General features: G+C 41.5%; 1 protein-coding gene across 5 annotated transcripts in view; it reads right to left on the minus strand.

The window, feature by feature from the left end:
• LOC133563533 (pleckstrin homology domain-containing family A member 5-like) overlaps window positions 1-23,243 on the minus strand; it is a 323,705-nt gene that overhangs the window by 82,585 nt on the left and 217,877 nt on the right. For all 5 annotated transcript variants that reach the window (XM_061917704.1, XM_061917702.1, XM_061917701.1 and 2 more), the window contains exons 8-9: window positions 8,936-9,036; window positions 25-140 (exon numbers count right to left, since the gene is read on the minus strand). In XM_061917704.1, coding sequence (XP_061773688.1) covers window positions 25-140; window positions 8,936-9,036 — 217 coding nt within the window. The remainder of the gene's footprint in view (window positions 1-24; window positions 141-8,935; window positions 9,037-23,243) is intronic.

The raw sequence follows: 23,243 nt of genomic DNA on the forward strand, positions 1-23,243 counted from the left end.
GAGGACATTAGTACGTCTACAAACCTTTTGACGGGCTCTGAGTGGACAAGAGCAGCATCGGTCATCACTTTCATCCAGGACTCCATCTCTTTGGCCGTGTCAGTGCAAAAGTAGTATGTTCGCATGTTGGGATGTGTCGCCTGTCATACAATGAACAAATTTCTGAAAGAGAGAGAGAAGACGTGTCGTGCCCAGATCACAGTTAATTCAAATAACAATGGCTTAAATAGGCTGTATCAGTCCTGGCAAGTTAGGCAAATGCAAACCCCGTTTCCATATGAGTTGGGAAATTGTGTTAGATCTAAATATAAACAGAATACAATGATTTGCAAATCCTTTTCAACCCATATTCAGTTGAATATGCTACAAAGACAACATATTTGATGTTCAAACTCATAAACATTTCTTTTGTGTGCAAATAATCATTAACTTTAGAATTTGATGCCAGCAACACATGACAAATAAGTTGGGAAAGGTGGCAATAAATACTGATAAAGTTGAGGAATGCACTTATTTGGAAGATCCCACAGGTGTGCAGGCTAATTGGGAACAGGTGGGTGCCATGATTGGGTATAAAAACAGCTTCCCCAAAAAATGCTCAGTCTTTCACAAGTAAGGATGGGGCGAGGTACACCCCTTTGTCCACAACTGCGTGAGCAAATAGTCAAACAGTTTAAGAACAACGTTTCTCAAAGTGCAATTGCAAGAAATTTAGGGATTTCAACATCTACGCTCCATAATATCATCAAAAGTTTCAAAGAATCTGGAGAAATCACTCTACGTAAGCAGCATGGCCGGAAACGAACATTAAATGACCGTGACCTTCCATCCCTCAGACGGCACTGTATCAAAAACTGACATCAATCTCTAAAGGATATCACCACATGGACTCAGGAACACTTCAGAAAACCACTGTCACTAAATACAGTTTGTCGCTACATCCGTAATTGCAAGTTAAAGCTCTACTATGCAAAGCGAAAACCATTTATCAACAACATACAGAAACGCCGCCAGCTTCTCTGGGCCCGAGATCATCTAAGATGGACTGATGCAAAGTGGAAAAGTGTTCTGTAGTCTGACGAATCCACATTTCAAATTGTTTTTGGAAATATTTGACATGGTGTCATCCGGACCAAAGGGGAAGCGAACCATCCAGACTGTTATCGACGCAAAGTTGAAAAGCCAGCATGTGTGATGGTATGGGGGTGTATTAGTGCCCAAGGCATGGGTAACTTACACATCTGTGAAGGCACCATTAATGCTGAAAGGTACATACAGGTTTTGGAACAACATATGCAACCATTTAAGCGCCGTCTTTTTCATGGACAACCCTGCTTATTTCAGCAAGACAATGCCAAGCCACATTCAGCACGTGTTACAACGGCGTGGCTTTGTAAAAAAAGAGTGCGGGTACTTTCCTGGCCCGCCTGCAGTCCAGACCTGTCTCCCATGGAAAATGTGTGGTGCATTATGAAGCGTAAAATACGACAGCGGAGACCCCGGAACTGTTGAACGACTGAAGCTCTACATAAAACAAGAATGGGGAAGAATTCCACTTTCAAAGCTTCAACAATTAGTTTCCTCAATTCCCAAACGTTTGAGTGTTGTTAAAAGAAAAGGTGATGTAACACAGTGGTGAACATGCCCTTTCCCAACTACTTTGGCACGTGTTGCAGCCATGAAATTCTAAGTTAATTATTATTTGCAAAAAAAAATAAAGTTTATGAGTTTAAATTCATATTCAACTGAATATGGGTTGAAAAGGACTTGCAAATAATGTATTCTGTTTATATTTACATCTAACACAATTTCCCAACTCATATGTGAACAGGGTTTGTATTAAGAGAATTGGTGGTGAGAATATACTGTATTTTCCGGCTCATAGGCCGCACCGGATTAAAAGGCACACTGCTGATGAGCGGATCTAGTCAGGTCTATTTTCATACAAAAGGCACATTAAAGGGGTCTGATTATGATGTATTTTTCTAAATGTAAAAGACTTCCTTGTGGTCTACATAACATGTAATGTTGGTTCTTTGTCTAAATCAGGGTCGGCAACCCAAAATGTTGAAAGAGCCATATCGGACCAAAAATACAAAAACAAATCTGTCTGGAGCAGCAATAAATTAAAAGCCATATTACATACAGATAGTGTGTCATAAGAGATCAATTGAATTATGAGGACTTAAATGAAACTAGGCTTCACGGTGGCAGAGGGGTTAGTGCGTCTGCCTCACAATACGAAGGTCCTGCAGTCCTGGGTTCAAATCCAGGCTCAGGATCTTTCTGTGTGGAGTTTGCATGTTCTCCCCGTGAATGCGTGGGTTCCCTGCGGGTACTACGGCTTCCTTCCACTTCTAAAGACATGCACCTGGGGATAGGCCCCTCCCACCTCCAAAGACATGCACCTGGGGATAGGCCCCTCCCACCTCCAAAGACATGCACCTGGGGACAGGTTGATTGGCAACACTAAATGGTCCCCAGTGTATGAATGAATGTGAGTGTGAATGTTGTCTGTCTATCTGTGTTGGCCCTGCGATGAGGTGGCGACTTGTCCAAGTTGTATTACGCCTTCCGCCCGATTGTAGCTGAGATAGGCGCCAGCGCCCCCCGCGACCCCAAAAAAGGGAATAAGCGGTAGAAAATGGATGGATGGGGGATGGATAAATGAAACTAAATGAGCTGAAATATAGCTACAAATGAGGCATAGTGATGCAATATGTACATATAGCTATCCTAAATAGCATGTTAGCATCGATTAGCTTGCAGTCATGCAGTGACCAAATATGTCTGATTAGCACTCCACACAAGTCAATAACATCATCAAAACTCACCTTTGTGCATTAATGCACAACGGTAAAGTTTGGTGGACAAAATGAGTCATAAAAAGAAGTGGCATAAAACACGTCTTAGAAAGTCGGAGAAAGTTATACATGTAAATAAACTACGGTGAGTTCAAGGACCGCCAAAATTAGTAGGACAAAGCGGCGCTCGCCTAATACTCTAATCAGTGAAGAATGTTTAGTACAAACAGTGTGCTTTATAACAATTAGGGAGGTTTGTGTCATGTTTGTCCTACAGAAACCATATTAAAACAAAAAAAAAATGTTTTCCCCTCGTCTTTTCCCATTTTTTATATATTTTTGAAAAAGCTCCAGAGAGCCACTAGGGCGCATGCGGCTCCAGAGCCGCGGGTTGCCGACCCCCGGTCTAAATGTTGCGTGGATGATGTTCTACAGGTTATCTTTAAGTTGGTTTCTGACAGTCGCTTCAGGATGCGCCGCTTTGTGGGCGGTCTTATTTACATGCCTCCACTTCGACAGTCTTCTCCTTGTTGTAGCAGTGTAGCGTGCAAGGACGGGAGTGGAAAAAGTGTTAAAAGATGGCGCTAACTGTTTTAATGACATTCAGATTTTAACTTCAACCAATAACGGAGGAGCGTCTCCTCATCCGTGGCTCACTAGTAAAATCGTCCGACCTGAACTATGGAATAACTAAAGTTCCGTGGGTGAATTATGTAAACCCAATACACCGGTAGTTTTTAGCGCTTTCATAGCAAGATACAAGTTAGAACTTTCAGCTACTTCATATTAGAAATTGCAACAGTGGAGGATAAATGCCCCAAAGCAAGAAAATAGAGAAAGAGAAGACGGTGTCGGCACAGACTACAATGGCGGATTCGCGCAAATTTTCAGGACTTATGCAGATCCCAAATACAGATCAGCAGGTAACAGAAGGTAAGAAAAGTTGGTTTTGCATAATATTGCAAAACAAAACGGCAGTTAATATGTCTACTAATGGGTGCTTTTTTGCGGTCCTTATACACACTCCATAATAATAGTCGTATGTAGACAATCCATCAAGGGGTGCGGCTTCATAGCTTACCCATAATGTACCTGTTGTGTACCTGTTTTTATGTTATATTTATTTATTTTATTGTGCTCTTTTTGTGTTGTGTTTGCTTGTTTTTCTTGTGTTATATTTTAACCTGCCTATTGTAAAGCACTTTGGCTACCCCTGTGGTAAATTTTAAATGTGCTTTATAAATAAAGTTGATTTGATTTGACAAACCATAGTCGTACTAAAACATTTTGACGGATTTTTGTGCACCATGTGTAATGTTCTATATTTTAAAATAATAATAATACATTTTACTTATAAGGCGCCTCTCTGGGCACTCAAGGACACCGTACAAAAACAATAAAATCAAATTGGATAAAAACGACAACAACAACAACAACAACAACAACAAAGATAGATGAGATAAGATGATTTTGAAATGTTCCATTTTCAATGGAACATTTAAAGTTGTGGTGTTGTTTACTGGTGTCATCTTGCAGTCTACATGTACCGTATTTCCTTGAATTGCCGCCGGGTATATAGTATGCGCCTGCCTAGAATTACTGCCGGGTCAAACTCGTTTCGCCAAATATTATTTTTATTAGCGCATGTCTAGAATTTCCGCCGGGTCTAACTCGTTTCGCAAAATAATTAGCATATGCCTAGAATTTCCACCGGGTCAAACTCGTCACGTCACGAGTGACACTTCACCTGTCATCATTTTCAAAATGGAGGAGGCTGATTTCAATCATTTGAAATCGCATAAAGGGAAGAAGATTAAGAGCTATTCAGTAGGATTTAAGGTCCAAGCTATTGAATATGCTAAAAAGAACAGTAAGCAGCTATGTTTTATTAATATACCGTAGGTGCGTGTGTCAAATATGAGTCATTAAAAGACTCCCGCCTCCTGGTGGTAGAGGGCGCTAGTGATCCTTCTTGCGACTACTCGGCTGCAGAAGAAGTGACAACAAGCAGCAAGAGTGAGCAGCGATCGTTTATTTTTTCCTCTGGCTTGCACTTTTAACATGGAGGATTACATATCTAAAATAAAACAGTTTTCTAAACTGGACTTTCAATCCAAGCAGGAGGTAATAAAGGAAGATCTCCATCGAGACAGAGAGACTTTTAAAACTGAAGAAAGATAAGGAAGACTTCTATAAACAAGTTATCGATGCTTTTGATCAGATGGAGCTGCGCATGGACTTCATTTATAAGTAAAGGTAAGACCATAATAACATTTTTTTTATTAAATGTGCTTTTCATGATGGTATCCTTACATCACACTCAAATTTATAAGCACAAGCCTAAATTTACCGCATGCCTTTGGTAAGCGCCGGAGTGAGAAGAGGTTTTAAATTAATTAGCGCATGCTTGCCTTCACCGCATGCCTTTGGATAACGCCGGAGAGAGAAGAGGTTTTAAATTAATTAGCGCCCTGGCGGCAATTCAAGGAAATACGGTATCTCTTATTTGTGACTACCATCTAATGGTCACACTTGTCATCACACCATGTACCAATTTAAATAGCTTCGAGGTCGGTAACCACAACCAGAATTATTCCGTACATTAGGCGCACAGGCTTATTTTATTTTATTTATTTATTTCGGCAATCTTCACATAGAACAAAGAACAACAACAAAAAAAGAGAGAAAAAAAAAAGCAAAACACTCATTTGAGCAATGATTGAGCCGAAAGGGTGTAGGTTGAAGCAACGCTTAAATAAACCTACCCCATCACAACAAGAACAAGGTTCAAAATATATAAAATCTAAAACATGCTTCACTTATATTACTTTTTTTTTAAACAACATATAAGCAACATATATGTAGCACACGTCTCATATACACAGTATAACATTTACATCAAACATATACATTTGTACACTTATATATATATATGTATATATTATATATACACAATTTATTTAAATTCCATATAAAGTGGTAATATATACATTTTAATATAACCTATATGTATAATTATGAAATCATAAATTGTATTTATATACATATTATATATTATTGTCTTTCTAAAACAATGTTTGCTCTTCTTTCTTATATTTACTAATGATAAATGATCTAAAAAGCTTTTTAAACTGGTTTATGTTGGTGCTGTGTTTTATTTCATCCTTTAAACAGTTCCTTATTTTAACCCCTGCTATTGTTATACTCATTCGTTTCTTATAAAGCGCACTGTCGATTTTTGAGAAAATCAAAGGATTTTAAGTGCGCCTTTTAGTCCGACCAATACGGTATCCCAGCTGTGAATCAACCTCCACTTACCATGCCGTGGATCACATTGCAGCCCGGCTGGTCTGATGCCTCGCAGCCAGCAGAGCGAGAGAGAAAGAGAACAGTTAGTGAACAACCTTAATATCCCTACTCTCCGCTTCCAGAATAAACCGCCACTACCACAGCGACTAAGAACATGATGCAGAGAATTTAAAACGGGTAATATGCATTCAAGAAGTCCTGCCCTCTTCTAGCATACCCCAACTGCCTCTTAAAAACATGTGCCAAGGTTAAAGAAGAAGTGTGGTTGGAGCCCTTCCACAGACTCCTCGGTGTCTGTGTTTGGTTGTGCTTGGCAGGAGAACTCCTTGACTCTCAAGTTTATGAAGAACCCAGGATCCAAAACTGTGAGCTCTTGAAATATGACCGCTGCCATGTAACTCAGGGATTTCCCGATCATCACATGACTTTGATTACTACGTTCTGACACAGTTTTTGGGGACTGTGTGACTTCTGCAGTGCTTTTTTGTGGACTTCCGGATCTGCCTCCTGGGAGCCTTTTGTCCATGGAGACCAGCTGCTGGGTCTCTGCCACACCAGAGTCCGTTTGGAGTGACTGGAGGAGATGCGGATGAATGGAAAGGAGCTGCAGGGCTAGTACTGAGCGCCGGGACGGACAAGCTTCACAGTGTCTTGGCTGTATGAGCATGTATCGGACACCTCAGTCTCCTTAGACGCATCTTCGCTCATCCATGCAGACTGGACACTGGCCGACAGCGATCTCTTGGTTGCTTTGTTGGGTCTGCTCCTGGCCATGCTCCCTCCTCTCCAGCAGATGATGGCGCTGAACACCGCAGAGGCCACCACTGTGGATATGTGTCTTTTACTTTTTATTCATAGCTGTATATACAAACCCCGTTTTCATATGAGTTGGGAAATTGTTTTAGATGTAAATATAAACGGAATACAATGATTTGCAAATCCTTTTCAACCCATATTCAGTTGAATATGCTACAAAGACAACATATTTGATGTTCAAACTCATAAACTTTATTTTTTTTGCAAATAAACATTAACTTAGAATTTCATGGCTGCAACACGTGCCAAAGTAGTTGGGAAAGGGCATGTTCACCACTGTGTTACATCACCTTTTCTTTTAACAACACTCAATAAACGTTTGGGAACTGAGGAAACTAATTGTTGAAGCTTTGAAAGTGGAATTCTTTCCCATTCTTGTTTTATGTAGAGCTTCAGTCGTTCAACAGTCCGGGGTCTCCGCTGTCGTATTTTATGCTTCATAATGTGCCACACATTTTCCATGGGAGACAGGTCTGGACTCTTTTTTTATGAAGCCACGCTGTTGTAACACGTGCTGAATGTGGCTTGGCATTGTCTTGCTGAAATAAGCAGGGGCGTCCATGAAAAAGACGGCGCTTAGATGGCAGCATATGTTGTTCCAAAACCTGTATGTACATTTCATCATTAATGGTGCCTTCACAGATGTGTAAGTTACCCATGCCTTGGGCACTAATGCACCCCCATACCATCACAGATGCTGGCTTTTCAACTTTGCGTCGATAACAGTCTGGATGGTTCGCTTCCCCTTTGGTTCGGATGACTCGATGTTGAATATTTCCAAAAACAATTTGAAATGTGGACTCGTCAGACCACAGAACACTTTTTCCATCTTAGGTGATTTCGGGCACAGAGAAGACGGCCGCGTTTCTGGATGTTGTTGATAAATGGCTTTCACTTTGCATAGTAGAGCTTTAACTTGCACTTACAGATGTAGCGACAAACTGTATTTAGTGACAGTGGTTTTCTGAAGTGTTCCTGAGCCCATGTGGTGATATCCTTCAGAGATTGATGTCGGTTTTTGATACAGTGCCGTCTGAGGGATGGAAGGTCACGGTCATTCAATGTTGGTTTCCGGCCATGCCGCTTAGGTGGAGTGATTTCTCCAGATTCTCTGAACCTTTTGATGATATTATGGAGCGTAGATGTTGAAATCCCTAAATTTCTTGCAATTGCACTTTGAGAAACGTTGTTCTTAAACTGTTTGACTATTTGCTCACGCAGTTGTGGACAAAGGGGTGTACCTCGCCCCATCCTTTCTTGTGAAAGACTGAGCATTTTTTGGGAAGCTGGTTTTATACCCAATCATGGCACCCACCTGTTCCCTGTGGGATGTTCCAGAAAGGGGTTTGATGAGCATTCCTCAACTTTATCAGTATTTATTGCCACCTTTCCCAACTTCTTTGTCACGTGTTGCTGGCATCAAATTCCAAATTTAATGATTATTTGCAAAAAAAATAAATGTTTATCAGTTTGAACATCAAATGGGTTGTCTTTGTAGCATAATCAACTGAATATGGGTTGAAAATGATTTGCAAATCATTGTATTCTGTTTATATTTACATCTAACACAATTTCTGGTTGCATCAGCTCTGCTCTTTTAATGTCCTTTGTGTTCTTTGATGTTTCCCTCTTACACACATAAGAGGTATGTGTGCTTTGGCTATGAGTTGTTTTTTCCCTTGGCCTCAGTCTGGACCCCCTCTCCAGGGACCCAGGCTGAGACCATTTTTTCTTTCTCCCCCCATTGTTTACCTGTCTCTCACCTTTTTTGTAAGGGGCGCCGGAAGTTGGCAGACTTGTCAGTGATCCTGTTCTGTCTCCCTGTAATGTTTGTCTGATCTTGAATGGGATTGTGCTGAAAATGTTTATTTCCCCTCGGGGATTAATAAAAGTATTTCTGATTCTGACATCTGTGACAGAATTAAGGGTCCATTTGCTTTCGCTGTACAAATAGTAGTTCTCCCCAGCACTCATCCCTGAAATGTTTTGATGGTGAAAGCACTGACCTTGAAGGCATACTTCCTGTTGATATTATCCTCCACAGACAGCATGGATATATGGAAGCTTGGTAGGAGGATGCTGCCAAGGATCCCCTCCTCTTTTTCATCTGCAACACAAAAGCCTCATGTCAGTTACCTGAGGACAAAAGTTGCCAAATGTGTTCATGAGGAGATCAATCCAATCCAATCCACTTTATTTGTATAGCAGATTTAAACAACATACCGTATCGCATTGAATTGCCGCCGGGGCGCTAATTATTTGAAAACCTCTTCTCACTCCGGCACTTACCAAAGGCATGCGGTAAATTTAGGCCTGCGCTTATAAATTTGAGCGTGATGTAAGGATACCATCATGAAAAGCACATTTAATTAAAAAAAAGTTATTATGGTCTTACCTTTACTTATAAATGAAGTCCATGTGCAGCTCCTTCTGATCAAAAACATCGATAACTTGTTTATAGAAGTCTTCCTTATCTTTCTTCAGTTTTAAAAGTCTCTCTGTCTCGATGGAGATCTTCCTTTATTACCTCCTGCTTCGATTGAAAGTCCAGTTTAGAAAACTGTTTGATTTTAGATATGTAATCCTCCATGTTAAAAGTGAAAGCGAGAGGAAAAAAATAAACGATCGCTGCTCACTCTTGCTGCTTGTTGTCACTTCTTCTGCAGCCGAGTAGTCGCAAGAAGGATCACTAGCGCCCTCTACCACCAGGAGGCGGGAGTCTTTTAATGACTCATATTTGACACACGCACCTACGGTATATTAATAAAACATAGCTGCTTACTGTTCTTTTTAGCATATTCAATAGCTTGGACCTTAAATCCTACTGAATAGCTCTTAATCTTCTTCCCTTTATGCGATGCCACCGGGGCGCTAATTATTTGAAAACCTCTTCTCACTCCGGCACTTACCAAAGGCATGCGGTAAATTTAGGCCTGCGCTTATAAATTTGAGCGTGATGTAAGGATACCATCATGAAAAGCACATTTAATAAAAAAAAAAGTTTTTATGGTCTTACCTTTACTTATAAATGAAGTCCATGTGCAGCTCCTTCTGATCAAAAGCATCGATAACTTGTTTATAGAAGTCTTCCTTATCTTTCTTCAGTTTTAAAAGTCTCTCTGTCTCGATGGAGATCTTCCTTTATTACCTCCTGCTTCGATTGAAAGTCCAGTTTAGAAAACTGTTTGATTTTAGATATGTAATCCTCCCTGTTAAAAGTGCAAGCGAGAGGAAAAAAATAAACGATCGCTGCTCACTCTTGCTGCTTGTTGTCACTTCTTCTGCAGCCGAGTAGTCGCAAGAAGGATCACTAGCGCCCTCTACCACCAGGAGGCGGGAGTCTTTTAATGACTCATATTTGACACACGCACCTACGGTATATTAATATCAATCAATCAATCAATCTATGTTTACTTATATAGCCCTAAATCACTAGTGTCTCAAAGGGCTGCACAAACCACTACGACATCCTCGGTAGGCCCACATAAGGGCAAGGAAAACTCACACCCAGTGGGACATCGGTGACAATAATGACCCAGTGGGACGTCGGTGACAATGATGACTATGAGAACATGATACTGTGAAAGATCAATCCATAATGGATCCAACACAGTCGCGAGAGTCCAGTCCAAAGCAGATCCAACACAGCAGCGAGAGTCCCGTTCACAGCGGAGCCAGCAGGAAACCATCCCAAGCGGAGGCTGATCAGCAGCGCAGAGAAATAATAAATAATAAATAAATAAATAATAAAACATAGCTGCTTACTGTTCTTTTTAGCATATTCAATAGCTTGGACCTTAAATCCTACTGAATAGCTCTTAATCTTCTTCCCTTTATGCGATTTCAAATGATTGAAATAAGCCTCCTCCATTTTGAAAATGATGACAGGTGAAGTGTCACTCGTGACGTGACGAGTTTGACCCGGTGGAAATTCTAGGCATATGCTAATTATTTTGCGAAAGGAGTTAGACCCGGCGGAAATTCTAGACATGCGCTAATAAAAATAATATTTTGCGAAAGGAGTTCGACCCGGCAGTAATTCTAGGCAGGCGCATACTATATACCAGGCGGCAATTCAAGGAAATAGGGTATAAGTCAGAAAAGACCAAATTCATCATAAGTCCTCTGTGAGTGTTAGCAAAACTTTTTTAAAAGAAATACAAACTTAGTTAAAAAACAAAAAAAACAAATGCAGTGCAGTTAATGGAAACGATGAGCATAGATTGCAAGTCCTATGCCGCGCTAATCCTCATTAAGTTTGCAGACGCGGCTCCACATTGACAATAAAGCACTCGCCACATGGGGGATTGCACATTGAGCTCAGCATTTAAAGAAAATAACTCAAACTCCCATCTCGATGCCTGCAGTCTGCTGCACACACCAGACAGTGTGCAGGACAACAAAACACATATTCAGCACATCCAATGACATGAACTAGAGATGCCCGATGATGTCTTTTTTGCCAATATCCGATATTCTGATATTGTCCAACTCTGAATTAAGGATTCCGATATCAACCGATTCCGATATATACAGTTGTGAAATCAACACATTATTCTGCCTCATTTTGTTGTGATGCCCCGCTGGATGCATTAAACAATGTAACAAGGTTTTCCAAAATAAATCAACTCAAGTTATGGAAAAAAAATGCCAACATGGCACTGCCATATTTATTATTGAAGTCACAAAGTGCATTATTTTTTATTAATATGCCTCAAAACAGCAGGTTGGAATTTGGGACATGCTCTCCCTGAGAGAGCATGAGGAGGTTGAGGTGGGCTGGGTTGGGGGGGTGTATATTGTAGCGTCCCGCAAGAGTTAGTGCTGCAAGGGTTTCTGGGTATTTGTTCTCTTGTATTTATGTTGTGTTACGGTGCAGATGTTCTCCTGAAATGTGTTTCTCATTCTTGTTTGGTGTGGGTTCACAGTGTGGCGCATATTTGTTGACTTATTATTGAAGTCAAAAGGTGCATTATTTTGGTTAACATGCCTCAAAACAGCAGCTTGGAATTTGGGACATGAGGAGGTTGAGGTGGGCAGGGCTGGGGGTGGCAGGGGGTGTATGTTGTAGCGTCCTGAAAAAGTTAGTGCTGCAAGGGGTTCTGGAAATTAGTTCTGTTGTGGTTATGTTGTGTTACGGTGCAGATTTTCTCCCGGAATGTGTTTGTCATTCTTGTTTGGTGTGGGTTCACAGTGTGGCGCATATTTGTTGACTTATTATTGAAGTCAAAAAGTGCATTATTTTGGTTAACATGCTTCAAAACAGCAGCTTTGAATTTGGGACATGCTCTCCCCGAGAGAGCATGAGGAGGTTGAGGTGGGCATGCCTGGGGGTGTATGTTTTAGCATCCTGAAAAAGTTAGTGCTGCAAGGGGGTCTGGAAATTAGTTCTGTTGTGTTTATGTTATGTTACGGTGTGGATGTTCTCCCGAAAAGTGTTTGTCATTCTTGTTTGGTGTGGGTTCACAGTGTGGTGCATATTTGTAACAGTGTTAAAGTTGTTTATACGGCCACCCTCAGTGTGACCTGTATAAATCCTTTCGGCAAAAATATGGCAATATCGCGAAATGATCAGGTATGACACATAGAATGGACCTGCTAGCCCCGTTTAAATAAGAAAATCTAATTTCAGTAGGCCTTTAATGTAATTTAAATGATTATTTTTGTATGAATGAATGTCGTTTATGTCCTCTTCTTTCTGACTTTTGATGAGGAGGTATCAGGATGTCCGAAAGTAGAGACCTGTGTATGTGTTTCGTGTTTCCAACACAGGTGGCCAATAAATGATGAAATGGTCTTTAATTTAAAAAAAAAACCTACAAAACACAGAATAAGACTCACTACATTTGACCAGAAAAATATGTTTTGTTGTGACAGAGACAGGAAGCAGAAAGTTTCACCATGAAAGAACAAATATGTTGTAAAAGAGTGGAAGCTGAAATGGGCTTGGCATTTACAGGCAACCTCACAGAAATGTTAAAGAGTGATGACAACCTTCTGCGGAATAGGTTTATTTGACAAGATCAGACCTTCTCCAACTACCTCTAAAGCTCTACTTTCCAAAAACCACGTAGCAACTCGGACATTTACTGGCTCTGAGTTAAGACCGAGAGAGCCTGAGTGCAGTTCAGTTGTTGGATAATCACAACAGAGAGCAGTTGTTTAGGTTTTGATGGGGAGGAGAGCTGATGACCACTCTATCCGATCTCTGCTGATGGATACAATTTCTCAACATGCTCATGGGAGTAAATCCTCTGGAGCCGCGGTCTCTGCCTGTGGCTTTTGTTGGTCAGCGGGCGGAAAGAAGGCAACAGGATTGTCAGACATGGGAAACAACACAGACTTGATGTCATCCTGATCAGGAGAATGAATGGGTCTGCAATAATTGAGCGAGCAGACTCAGCATCACTGGGATGGGGCTTTCTCTGTAAGCCTTGTTTGGATTCTGGACGGCAAATCTAATTCTTATGTATAATTTGTTTTTCGATAGGGAAGTTTTGAGTGTTTGGACTGGCAACAAAAGTGGGATCTGTATTAGTTAAAAAGTTAAAGTACCAATAATTTTCACACATACACTAGGTGTGGCGAGATTATTCTCTGCATTTGACCCATCACCCTTGCTCACCCCCTGGGAGGTGAGAGGAGCAGTGAGCAGCAGCGGTGGCCACGCCCGGGAATCATTGTTGGTGATTTAACCCCCGATTCCAAGATTTGATGCTGAGTGCCAAGCAGGGAGGTAACGGCTCCCATTTTTATAGTCTTTGGTATAACTCAGCCGGGGTTTGAACTCACAACCTACCAATGTCAGGGCGGACACTCTAACCCAGGGGTCGGGAACCTTTTTGTCTGAGAGAGCCAAGAAGCTAAATATTTTTAAAATGTATTTCCCTAAGAGCCATATAATATTTTTTTTAACACTGAACATAACTAACGCGTGCATTTTTAAGTAAGACCAACATTTCCGGAGTAGAATAGGTCTCTTATTGATTTCCAAGATGGCGGCGCCCGGACGGGCTGCGACATCACGGAGCTCCTGCTAAAGATGGAACATTTGGCAGAAATACCGGACAATTCTACAAACTTTATGGCTGGCTCACATTGTGGTCACTCCGTGATCACGTACGACCGCCAGACACTTCTGGCTGTGGACATATTGGGCCGTTTTGGACTGATAGACGCGTGCGTGCTTGCTTGACGTGCTAACTAGCATGGGAATAATTCGGCGGCTACATCCAGCGGCCTGTGAAGCAGGGGAGTCTAGTAGCAGCGGGGGCCGTCTACGGAGCAGACGCCAGCGGTGTGATCGGAAACGCGGATGCCGAGCGGGGCTAAAAACAAAGCAGAAGGCTAATCCCCACAGAACACCACTTCCCTCCATCCTGAAGCCGGATTTAAATGGAAGATGCGAGAATACCGGTCTGGGTAAGGAGTCAGTTAAATTAGAACAAGTTTTTTCTGCTTTGAGTGTTTCAGAGTTGGACATGTGTTTTACTGAGGTGGCTAACTATGATGCGTGCAGTTTATCAAAGCAACAATCAAACAATCGGAAAATCCCCGTTACTGAGGTGGCTAACCATGATGCGTGCAGTTTATCAAAGCAACAATCAAACAATTGGAAAATTCCTGTCGTATCAATTCCTAGATATGGTCGTAATTATACTAAATGCACTGGGCATAATAAACACAACATTATTAATATTGCTACTATGGATAATTTGATCAAAAATTCCCTAAAACAGCCCACTACCTATAATACAGTTTTTTTAAACATAAGATCATTGTCTCCCAAAACGTTATTAGTTAATGATATTATCAGAGACAACAATCTTAATGTCATCGGTCTCAGCGAAACCTGGCTTAAACCAAACAACTTTTTTGCGCTAAATGAGGCATGTCCTCCTAACTTTACACATGCGCATATTGCCCGTCCGCTTAAAAGGGGTGGGGTGGTCGCACTAATATACAACGAAAACTTTAACCTTAGTCCTAACATAAATAATAAATATAAATCGTTTGAGGTGCTTACTATGAGGTCTGTCACACCGCTGCCTCTACACCTGGCTGTTATCTACCGCCCCCCAGGGCCCTATTCGGACTTTATCAATGAATTCTCAGAGTTCGTTGCTGATCTAGTGACACACGCCGATAATATAATCATAATGGGGGACTTTAATATCCATATGAATACCCCATCGGACCCACCATGCGTAGCGCTCCAGACTATAATTGATAGCTGTGGTCTCACACAAATAATAAATGAACCCACGCATCGCAACGGTAATACGATAGACCTAGTGCTTGTCAGGGGTATCACCGTTTCCAAAGTTACGATACTCCCGTATACTAAAGTATTGTCCGATCATTACCTTATAAAATTCGAGGTTCAGACGCATGTTCGTCAAACTAATAGTAAAAATAACTGCTATAGCAGCCGCAACATTAATACGGCCACAATGACAACTCTTGCTGACCTACTGCCCTCGGTAATGGCACCATTCCCAAAGTATGTGGGCTCTATTGATAACCTCACTAACAACTTTAACGACACCCTGCGCGAAACCATTGATAAAATAGCACCGCTAAAGTTAAAAAAGGCTCCAAAAAAGCGCACCCCGTGGTTTACAGAAGAAACTAGAGCTCAGAAATTATTATGTAGAAAGCTGGAACACAAATGGCGCACGACTAAACTTGAGGTGCACCATCAAGCATGGAGTGATGGTTTAATAACTTATAAACGCATGCTTACCTTAGCTAAAGCTAAATATTACTCAAATCTCATCCACCGTAATAAAAACGATCCTAAATTTTTGTTTAGTACGGTAGCATCGCTAACCCAACAAGGGACCCCTTCCAGTAGCTCCACCCACTCAGCTGATGACTTTATGCAATTCTTTAATAAGAAAATTGAAGTCATTAGAAAGGAGATTAAAGACAATGCGTCCCAGCTACAACGGGGTTCTATTAACACTGATACGATGGTAAATACGGCGGATACTGCCCTCCAAAATAGTTTCTCTCGTTTTGAGGAAATAACATTAGAGGAATTGTTAAAACGTGTAAATGGAATTAAACAAACAACATGTTTACTTGACCCACTTCCTGGGAAACTGATCAAGGAGCTCTTTGTATTATTAGGTCCATCAGTGCTAAATATTATAAACTTATCACTTTCCTCGGGCACTGTTCCCCTAGCATTCAAAAAAGCGGTTATTCATCCTCTTCTTAAAAGACCTAACCTCGATCCTGACCTCATGGTAAACTACCGACCGGTGTCTCACCTTCCCTTTATTTCAAAAATCAAAAATGAACACTTAGCGTCTAACAATCTATGTGAAACCTTTCAATCCGGTTTCAGGGCAAATCACTCCACGGAGACAGCCCTCGCAAAAATGACTAATGATCTATTGCTAACGATGGATTCTGATGCGTCATCTATGTTGCTGCTCCTCGATCTTAGCGCTGCTTTCGATATTGTCGATCATAATATTTTATTAGAACGTATCAAAACACGAATTGGTATGTCAGACTTAGCCCTGTCTTGGTTTAACTCTTATCTTACTGATAGGATGCAGTGTGTCTCCCATAACAATGTGACCTCGGACTACGTTAAAGTAACGTGTGGAGTTCCCCAGGGTTCGGTCCTTGGCCCTGCACTCTTCAGCATCTACATGCTGCCGCTAGGTGACATCATACGCAAATATGGTGTTAGCTTTCACTGTTATGCTGATGACACCCAACTCTACATGCCCCTAAAGCTGACCAACACGCCGGATTGTAGTCAGCTGGAGGCGTGTCTTAATGAAATTAAACAATGGATGTCCGCTAACTTTTTGCAACTCAACGCCAAAAAAACGGAAATGCTGATTATCGGTCTTACTAGACACCGACCTCTATTTAATAATACAACTCTAACATTTGACAACCAAACAATTAAACAAGGCGACACGGTAAAGAATCTGGGTATTATCTTCGACCCAACTCTCTCCTTTGAGGCACACATTAAAAGCGTTACTAAAACGGCCTTCTTTCATCCCCGTAATATCGCTAAAATTCGCTCCATTTTGTCCACTAAAGACGCTGAGATCATTATCCATGCGTTTGTTACGTCTCGCCTCGATTACTGTAACGTATTATTTTCGGGTCTCCCCATGTCTAGCATTAAAAGATTACAGTTGGTACAAAATGCGGCTGCTAGACTTTTGACAAGAACAAGAAAGTTTGATAACATTCCGCCTGTACTGTATATACCTTTATATACATATATACATACATATATACCTATACTGTATATACCTTTATATACATATATACATACATATATACCTATACTGGCTCACCTGCACTGGCTACCTGTGCACTTAAGATGTGACTTTAAGGTTTTACTACTTACGTATAAAATACTACACGGTCTAGCTCCGTCCTATCTTGCCGATTGTATTGTACCATATGTCCCGGCAAGAAATCTGCGTTCAAAGGACTCCGGCTTATTAGTGATTCCCAAAGCCCAAAAAAAGTCTGCGGGCTATAGAGCGATTTCCGTTCGGGCTCCAGTACTCTGGAATGCCCTCCCGGTAACAGTTCGAGATGCCACCTCAGTAGAAGCATTTAAGTCTCACCTTAAATCTCATTTGTATACTCTAGCCTTTAAATAGACTCCCTTTTTGGATCAGTTGATCTGCCGTTGCCTTTCTTTGTCTTCTATGTCCCACTCTCCCTTTTGGAGGGGGTCCGGTCCGATCTGGTGGCCATGTACTGCTTGCCTGTGTATCGGCTGGGGACATCTCTGCGCTGCTGATCCACCTCCGCTTGGGATGGTTTCCTGCTGGCTCCGCTGTGAACGGGACTCTCGCTGCTGTGTTGGATCCGCTTTGGACTGGACTCTCGCGACTGTGTTGGATCCATTATGGATTGAACTTTCATGCGACTGTGTTGGATCCATTATGGATTGAACTTTCACAGTCTCATGTTAGATCCGCTCGACATCCATTGCTTTCCTCCTCTCCAAGGTTCTCATAGTCATCATTGTCACCGACTTCCCACTGGGTCATTATTGTCACCGATGTCCCACTGGGTGTGAGTTTTCCTTGCCCTTATGTGGGCCTACCGAGGATGTCGTAGTGGTTTGTGCAGCCCTTTGAGACACTAGTGATTTAGGGCTATATAAGTAAACATTGATTGATTGATTGATTATTCTTTGTATTAACATTGTTATTCTGAAGTTAACTGTGGAGGGGGCGTGGCCTGCAAAATCAGCGACAAGTGCATAGATGGCCCACCTGGGCCTTGTTATCTAATCACCTGTCGCTCTGTTATAAGCAGCAGCCAGGAGGAGAGACAGGGTTGGGGCTGGAGCCAGAGCGCGAGTGAGGACGAAAGAGGAAAAAGACAATTGCTGGAAAGCAACTGAGATAAACATAAAATAAAACAATATTGTAACCCTACAACAGGCTCTTGGTGGTCTGAAGAACCCCCAGGAGGCCAAGCCCCACACTAACCAATAATAAATAAATTACTTCTTACCATTAACGCAACTTTTTGAACATAAAAAAGCATGAGAATGTTTTATATTTTGAACGTTATTTTTAACACCGTGATTAAAAGTGGAATTAAAGCTGCAAGCAGCGTTGGTCGGGTCCGCCTTTGGCTGCTGCCCCCGAGACCCATAGAAGACGCCTTGGAGCCACTATTTTGAGAATCTAATGCATTGTGAAAGTAATGCAGTTGTTGTATTGAAGTGAAAATATCAAACTTCCTGTTGATTTTTGCTAAAGTATGTTAATTATTCAAATGTAGGTCTAAGTGAGACCTACATAGTGTTTTTTGTTTCATGTCTCTCTGACATTCCTACCGGAGGTTACAAGCAGTTTTGTCTATGTTTTCTTCCTAGGAGCAGTTTGTCCGTGTTGTATTCCTAGGGGGGCGGTAGAGCGCAATTTTGAGTTTTGAGGTTAGGTTTTTTCATCATATCGCAATTTTTGCCAGTCCTGATGTGTGTGTCAAGTTTGGTGAGTTTAGAAGCATTTTAAGGGGGTCAAATAACAGCTCAAAGAGGCAAAAATGACATTTTTTAGGAGACTTTGCACAGGGGTTCTTTGAAGGCGGGTAAAATCAAAGCCTGAGAACTTATCAAAACTCTGTTCTATACTTTTAATCAGAAGGGTTCAATCTCTCTCCTGGGCGAGTTTGAAGCCAAAACAACAAAAGCACTCAGAGGAGATAATGTTTGAAGAAAGGTGACCGGTTTTTACAAAACTTTTGTTTTGAAGGGGGGATTGCAAACTTCCTGTTGATTTTTGCTGGGGGTTGTCAATCTATGAAATGTAGCTCCAAGCGAGACCTACATAGAGGTTTTTGTTTCATGTCTCTCCGCCATTCTTACCGGAAGTTACAAGCAATTTTGTCTGTGTTTTCTTCCTAGGAGCAGTTTTTCCAGTGTTTTATTCAAAAATAGCGCTAGAGCGCAATTTTGAGTTTTGGGGTTTGTTTTTTTCATTAGATCGCAATATTCGCCAGTCCTTATGTGTGCGCCAAGTTTGGTGACTTTTGAAGCATTTTAAAGGGGTCAAATTACAGTGCAAAGAGGCAAAAATTGCATTTTTTGCGAAAATTTTATTTTGAAGGGGTTTTTGCCAACTTCCTGTAGATTTTTGCTGAAAGAAGTGAGTGTATGAAAATTGGGTCTAAGTCAGACCTACATGTTGTTTCATGTCGCTATGACATTCCTAACAGAAGTTACATGCAGTTTTGTCTGTAATTTTTTCCTAGGGGGCGCTAGAGCGCAATTTTCATTTTGGGTGATTGGTTGCTTAATATGTTGGGAAGGTTTGCTATACCGACATGTGTGTCAAATTTGGTGAGTTTTGAAGCATGTTAAGGGGGTCAAATTACAGCGTGTAGGTGCGGAATAATAATAAAACACAGCAGTTTCAATAGGGTCCTTGGCCCATGGCAAAGGACTCCACATGGGCCAAGGACCCTAATTATTCATTACTTATCGTGTTAAGCAATGTCAGCTCAGATTTATCTGAGAGCCAGATGCAGTCATCAAAAGAGCCACATCTGGCTCTAGGGCCATAGGTTCCCTACCCCTGCACTAACCACTAACAGGTGCGGTGTGCAGGGTAAACGGGGTGAAAAGGATTGATGATAGTGACATGGTCAGCTTTAAAGGAATAAATCCATTTGACCTCAACACATTGTCGTTTAAGCGCCATTAATCATTCATCGACAAGAAAATGGGGAAGGTGAATTGTAGATTAAAGGCCTACTGAAAGCCACTACTAGCGACCACGCAGTCTGATAGTTTATATATCAATGATGAAATATTAACATTGCAACACATGCCAATACGGCCTTTTTAGTTTACTAAATTGCATTTTTAAATTTCACACTGAAATATCCTGCTGAAATGTCTCGGTATGATGACGTCACACATTGTAGAGGACATTTTGTTCCAGCATCGTTCCCAGCTATAAGTCGTCTGTTTTCATCGCCAAATTTCACAGTATTCTGGACATCTGTGTTGTTGAATCTTTCGCAAGTTGTTTCAATGAACAATGGAGACATCAAAGAAGAAAGCTGTAGGTGGGAAGCGGTGTATTGCGGCCGCCTTCAGCAACACAAACACAGCCGGTGTTTCATTGTTTACATTCCCGGAAGATGACAGTCAAGCTTTACAGAGATGTCAAGCGAACACGGTTGGATTGGACCACACACACAAAGTACAGTGTATTATGCAGCGATCATTTCGAAAGATCGTGTTTCGAAGAGGGTCCCGTGCGAAGGGCAGAAATGGACATCGCGACCATCCGTCGACTGGAGCTGAATAAAGGTGCGGGGCCGACCATCAGGTTGTACAGGTACGACCACATAATCTCACTAAAACACTAGTAACACAATAAGCAGATAAGGGATTTTCCAGAATTATCCTAGTAAATGTGTCTAATAACATCAGAATCGCTCCCACTGCCCTCGTCTTTTTTTTTCTTTCTAGTCCTCCACTCTCACTTTCCTCATCCACGAATCTTTCATCCTCGCTCAAATTAATGGGGAAATCGCCCTCAGCGCTGGTGGCTATGATTGTAAACAATGTTCAGATGTGAGGAGCTCCACAACCCGTGACGTCACGCGCACATCGTCTGCTACTTCCGGTACAGGGAAGGCTTTTTTATTAGCGACCAAAAGTTGCAAACTTTATCGTGGATGTTCTCTACTAAATCCTTTCAGCAAAAATATGGCAATATCGCGAAATGAAGTATGACGCATAAAATGGACCTGCTATCCCCGTTTAAATAAGAACATCTCATTTCAGTAGGCCTTTAAGTCTTAAAAGTAGTAATATGCCTGCATGTACCTCTTCTAAATGTGTACGCACACAATGTAGAAAAAAACACCAAAAAAGCAATAGTTACTAACAGAGATGTCCGATAATGGCTTCTTTGCCAATATCTGATATTCCGATAATGTCCAACTCTTAATGACCAATTCCGATATCAACTGATACCGATATAAACAGTCGTGGAACACATTATTATGCCTGATTTTGTTGTGATGCCCCACTGGATGCAATAAACAATGTAACAAGGTTTTCCAATATAAATCAACTGAAGTTATGGAAAAAAATGCCAACATGGCATTTTTGGGCCATGTTGACTTATTATTGAAGCCACAAAGTGCATTATTTTGGTTAACATGCCTCAAAACAGCAGCTTGGTATTTGGGACATGCTCTCCCTGAGAGAGCATGAGGAGGTTGAGGTGGGCAGGGCTGGGGGTAGCAGGGGGTGTATGTTGTAGCATCCCGAAAAAGTTAGTGCTGCAAGGGGTTCTGGGAATTAGTTCTGTTGTGTTACGGTGTGGATGTTCCCCCGAAAAGTGTTTGTCATTCTTGTTTGGTTTGGGTTCACAGTGTGGCGCATATTGGTAAATGTGTTAAAGGGGAACATTATCACAATTTCAAAAGGGTTAAAAACAATAAAAATCAGTTCCCAGTGGCTAGTTGTATTTTTTGAAGTTTTTTTCAAAATTTTACCGGTCTCGGAATATCCCTAAATAAAGCTTTAAAGTGCCTTATTTTCACTCTCTGCGAAGACACTGGCCATTTCCCTGTGACGTCACACAGGGTTGCCAATGTAAACAAACAATGGCGAATACTACAGCAAGATATAGCGACATTAGCTCGGATTCAAACTCGGATTTCAGCGACTTAAGCGATTCAACAGATTACGCACGTATTGAAACAGATGGTTGGAGTATGAAAGTATTGAAGAAGAAACTGAAGCTATTGAGCGAATAGCTATTGACGCTATTCATAGCCATAGCCGAATAGCTGCGTTAGCATCGCCGGTAAAATGTGCGGACCAAACAATCAGGACTTTTGCATCTTGTGACACTGGAGCAACTTAAATCCCTCGATTGGTAAGTGTTTTTTTCGCACTAAATGTGGGTGGAAGGAAACATAATATAGTTGCAAATGCATCTACAGGTTATCCATACATCTCTGTGCCATGTCTGCTTTAGCACCGCCGGTAAATAGCATGTTAGCATCGATTAGCGTAGCATGTTAGCATCGATTAGCTGGCAGTCAACATCAACAAAACTCACCTTTGTGATTTCGTTGACCATCGTTGCAAATGCATTTGCAGGTTATCCATACATCTCTGTGCCATGTCTGCTTTAGCACCGCCGGTAAATAGCATGTTAGCATCGATTAGCATAGCATGTTAGCATCGATTAGCTGGCAGTCAACCATGTCTGCCTTAGCATCGGCGGTAAAATGTGGAGACACTCAATGGGGGTCTGGCGGCAGATTTCTTGCCACTTTGGCATCTTCGGGCCAGTGGTGCAACTTGAATCCCTCCCTGTTAGTGTTGTTACACCCTCCGACAACACACCGACGAGGCATGATGTCTCCAAGGTTCCAAAAAATAGTCAAAAAAACGGAAAATAACAGAGCTGTGACCCGGTGTTTTGTAATGTGTTGAAAATGAAAATGGCGGGTGTGTTACCTCGGCGACGTCACATTCTGACGTCATCGCCTCCAGCGCGATAAACAGAAAGGCGTTTAATTCGCCAAAATTCACCCATTTAGAGTTCGGAAATCGGTAAAAAAAATAGATGGTCTTTTTTCTGCACCATCAAGGTATATATTGATGCTTACATAGGTCTGCTGATAATGTTCCCCTTTAAAGTTGTTTATACGGCCACCCTCAGCGTGACCTGTATTGCTGTTGACCAAGTATGCATTGCATTCACTTGTGTGTGAAAAGCCGTAGATATTATGTGACTGGGCTGCCTTTAAGGTTTATTGGCGCTC

This window comes from Nerophis ophidion, linkage group LG12 (assembly GCF_033978795.1).
Source record: "Nerophis ophidion isolate RoL-2023_Sa linkage group LG12, RoL_Noph_v1.0, whole genome shotgun sequence".
NCBI classification, from domain to species: domain Eukaryota; kingdom Metazoa; phylum Chordata; class Actinopteri; order Syngnathiformes; family Syngnathidae; genus Nerophis; species Nerophis ophidion.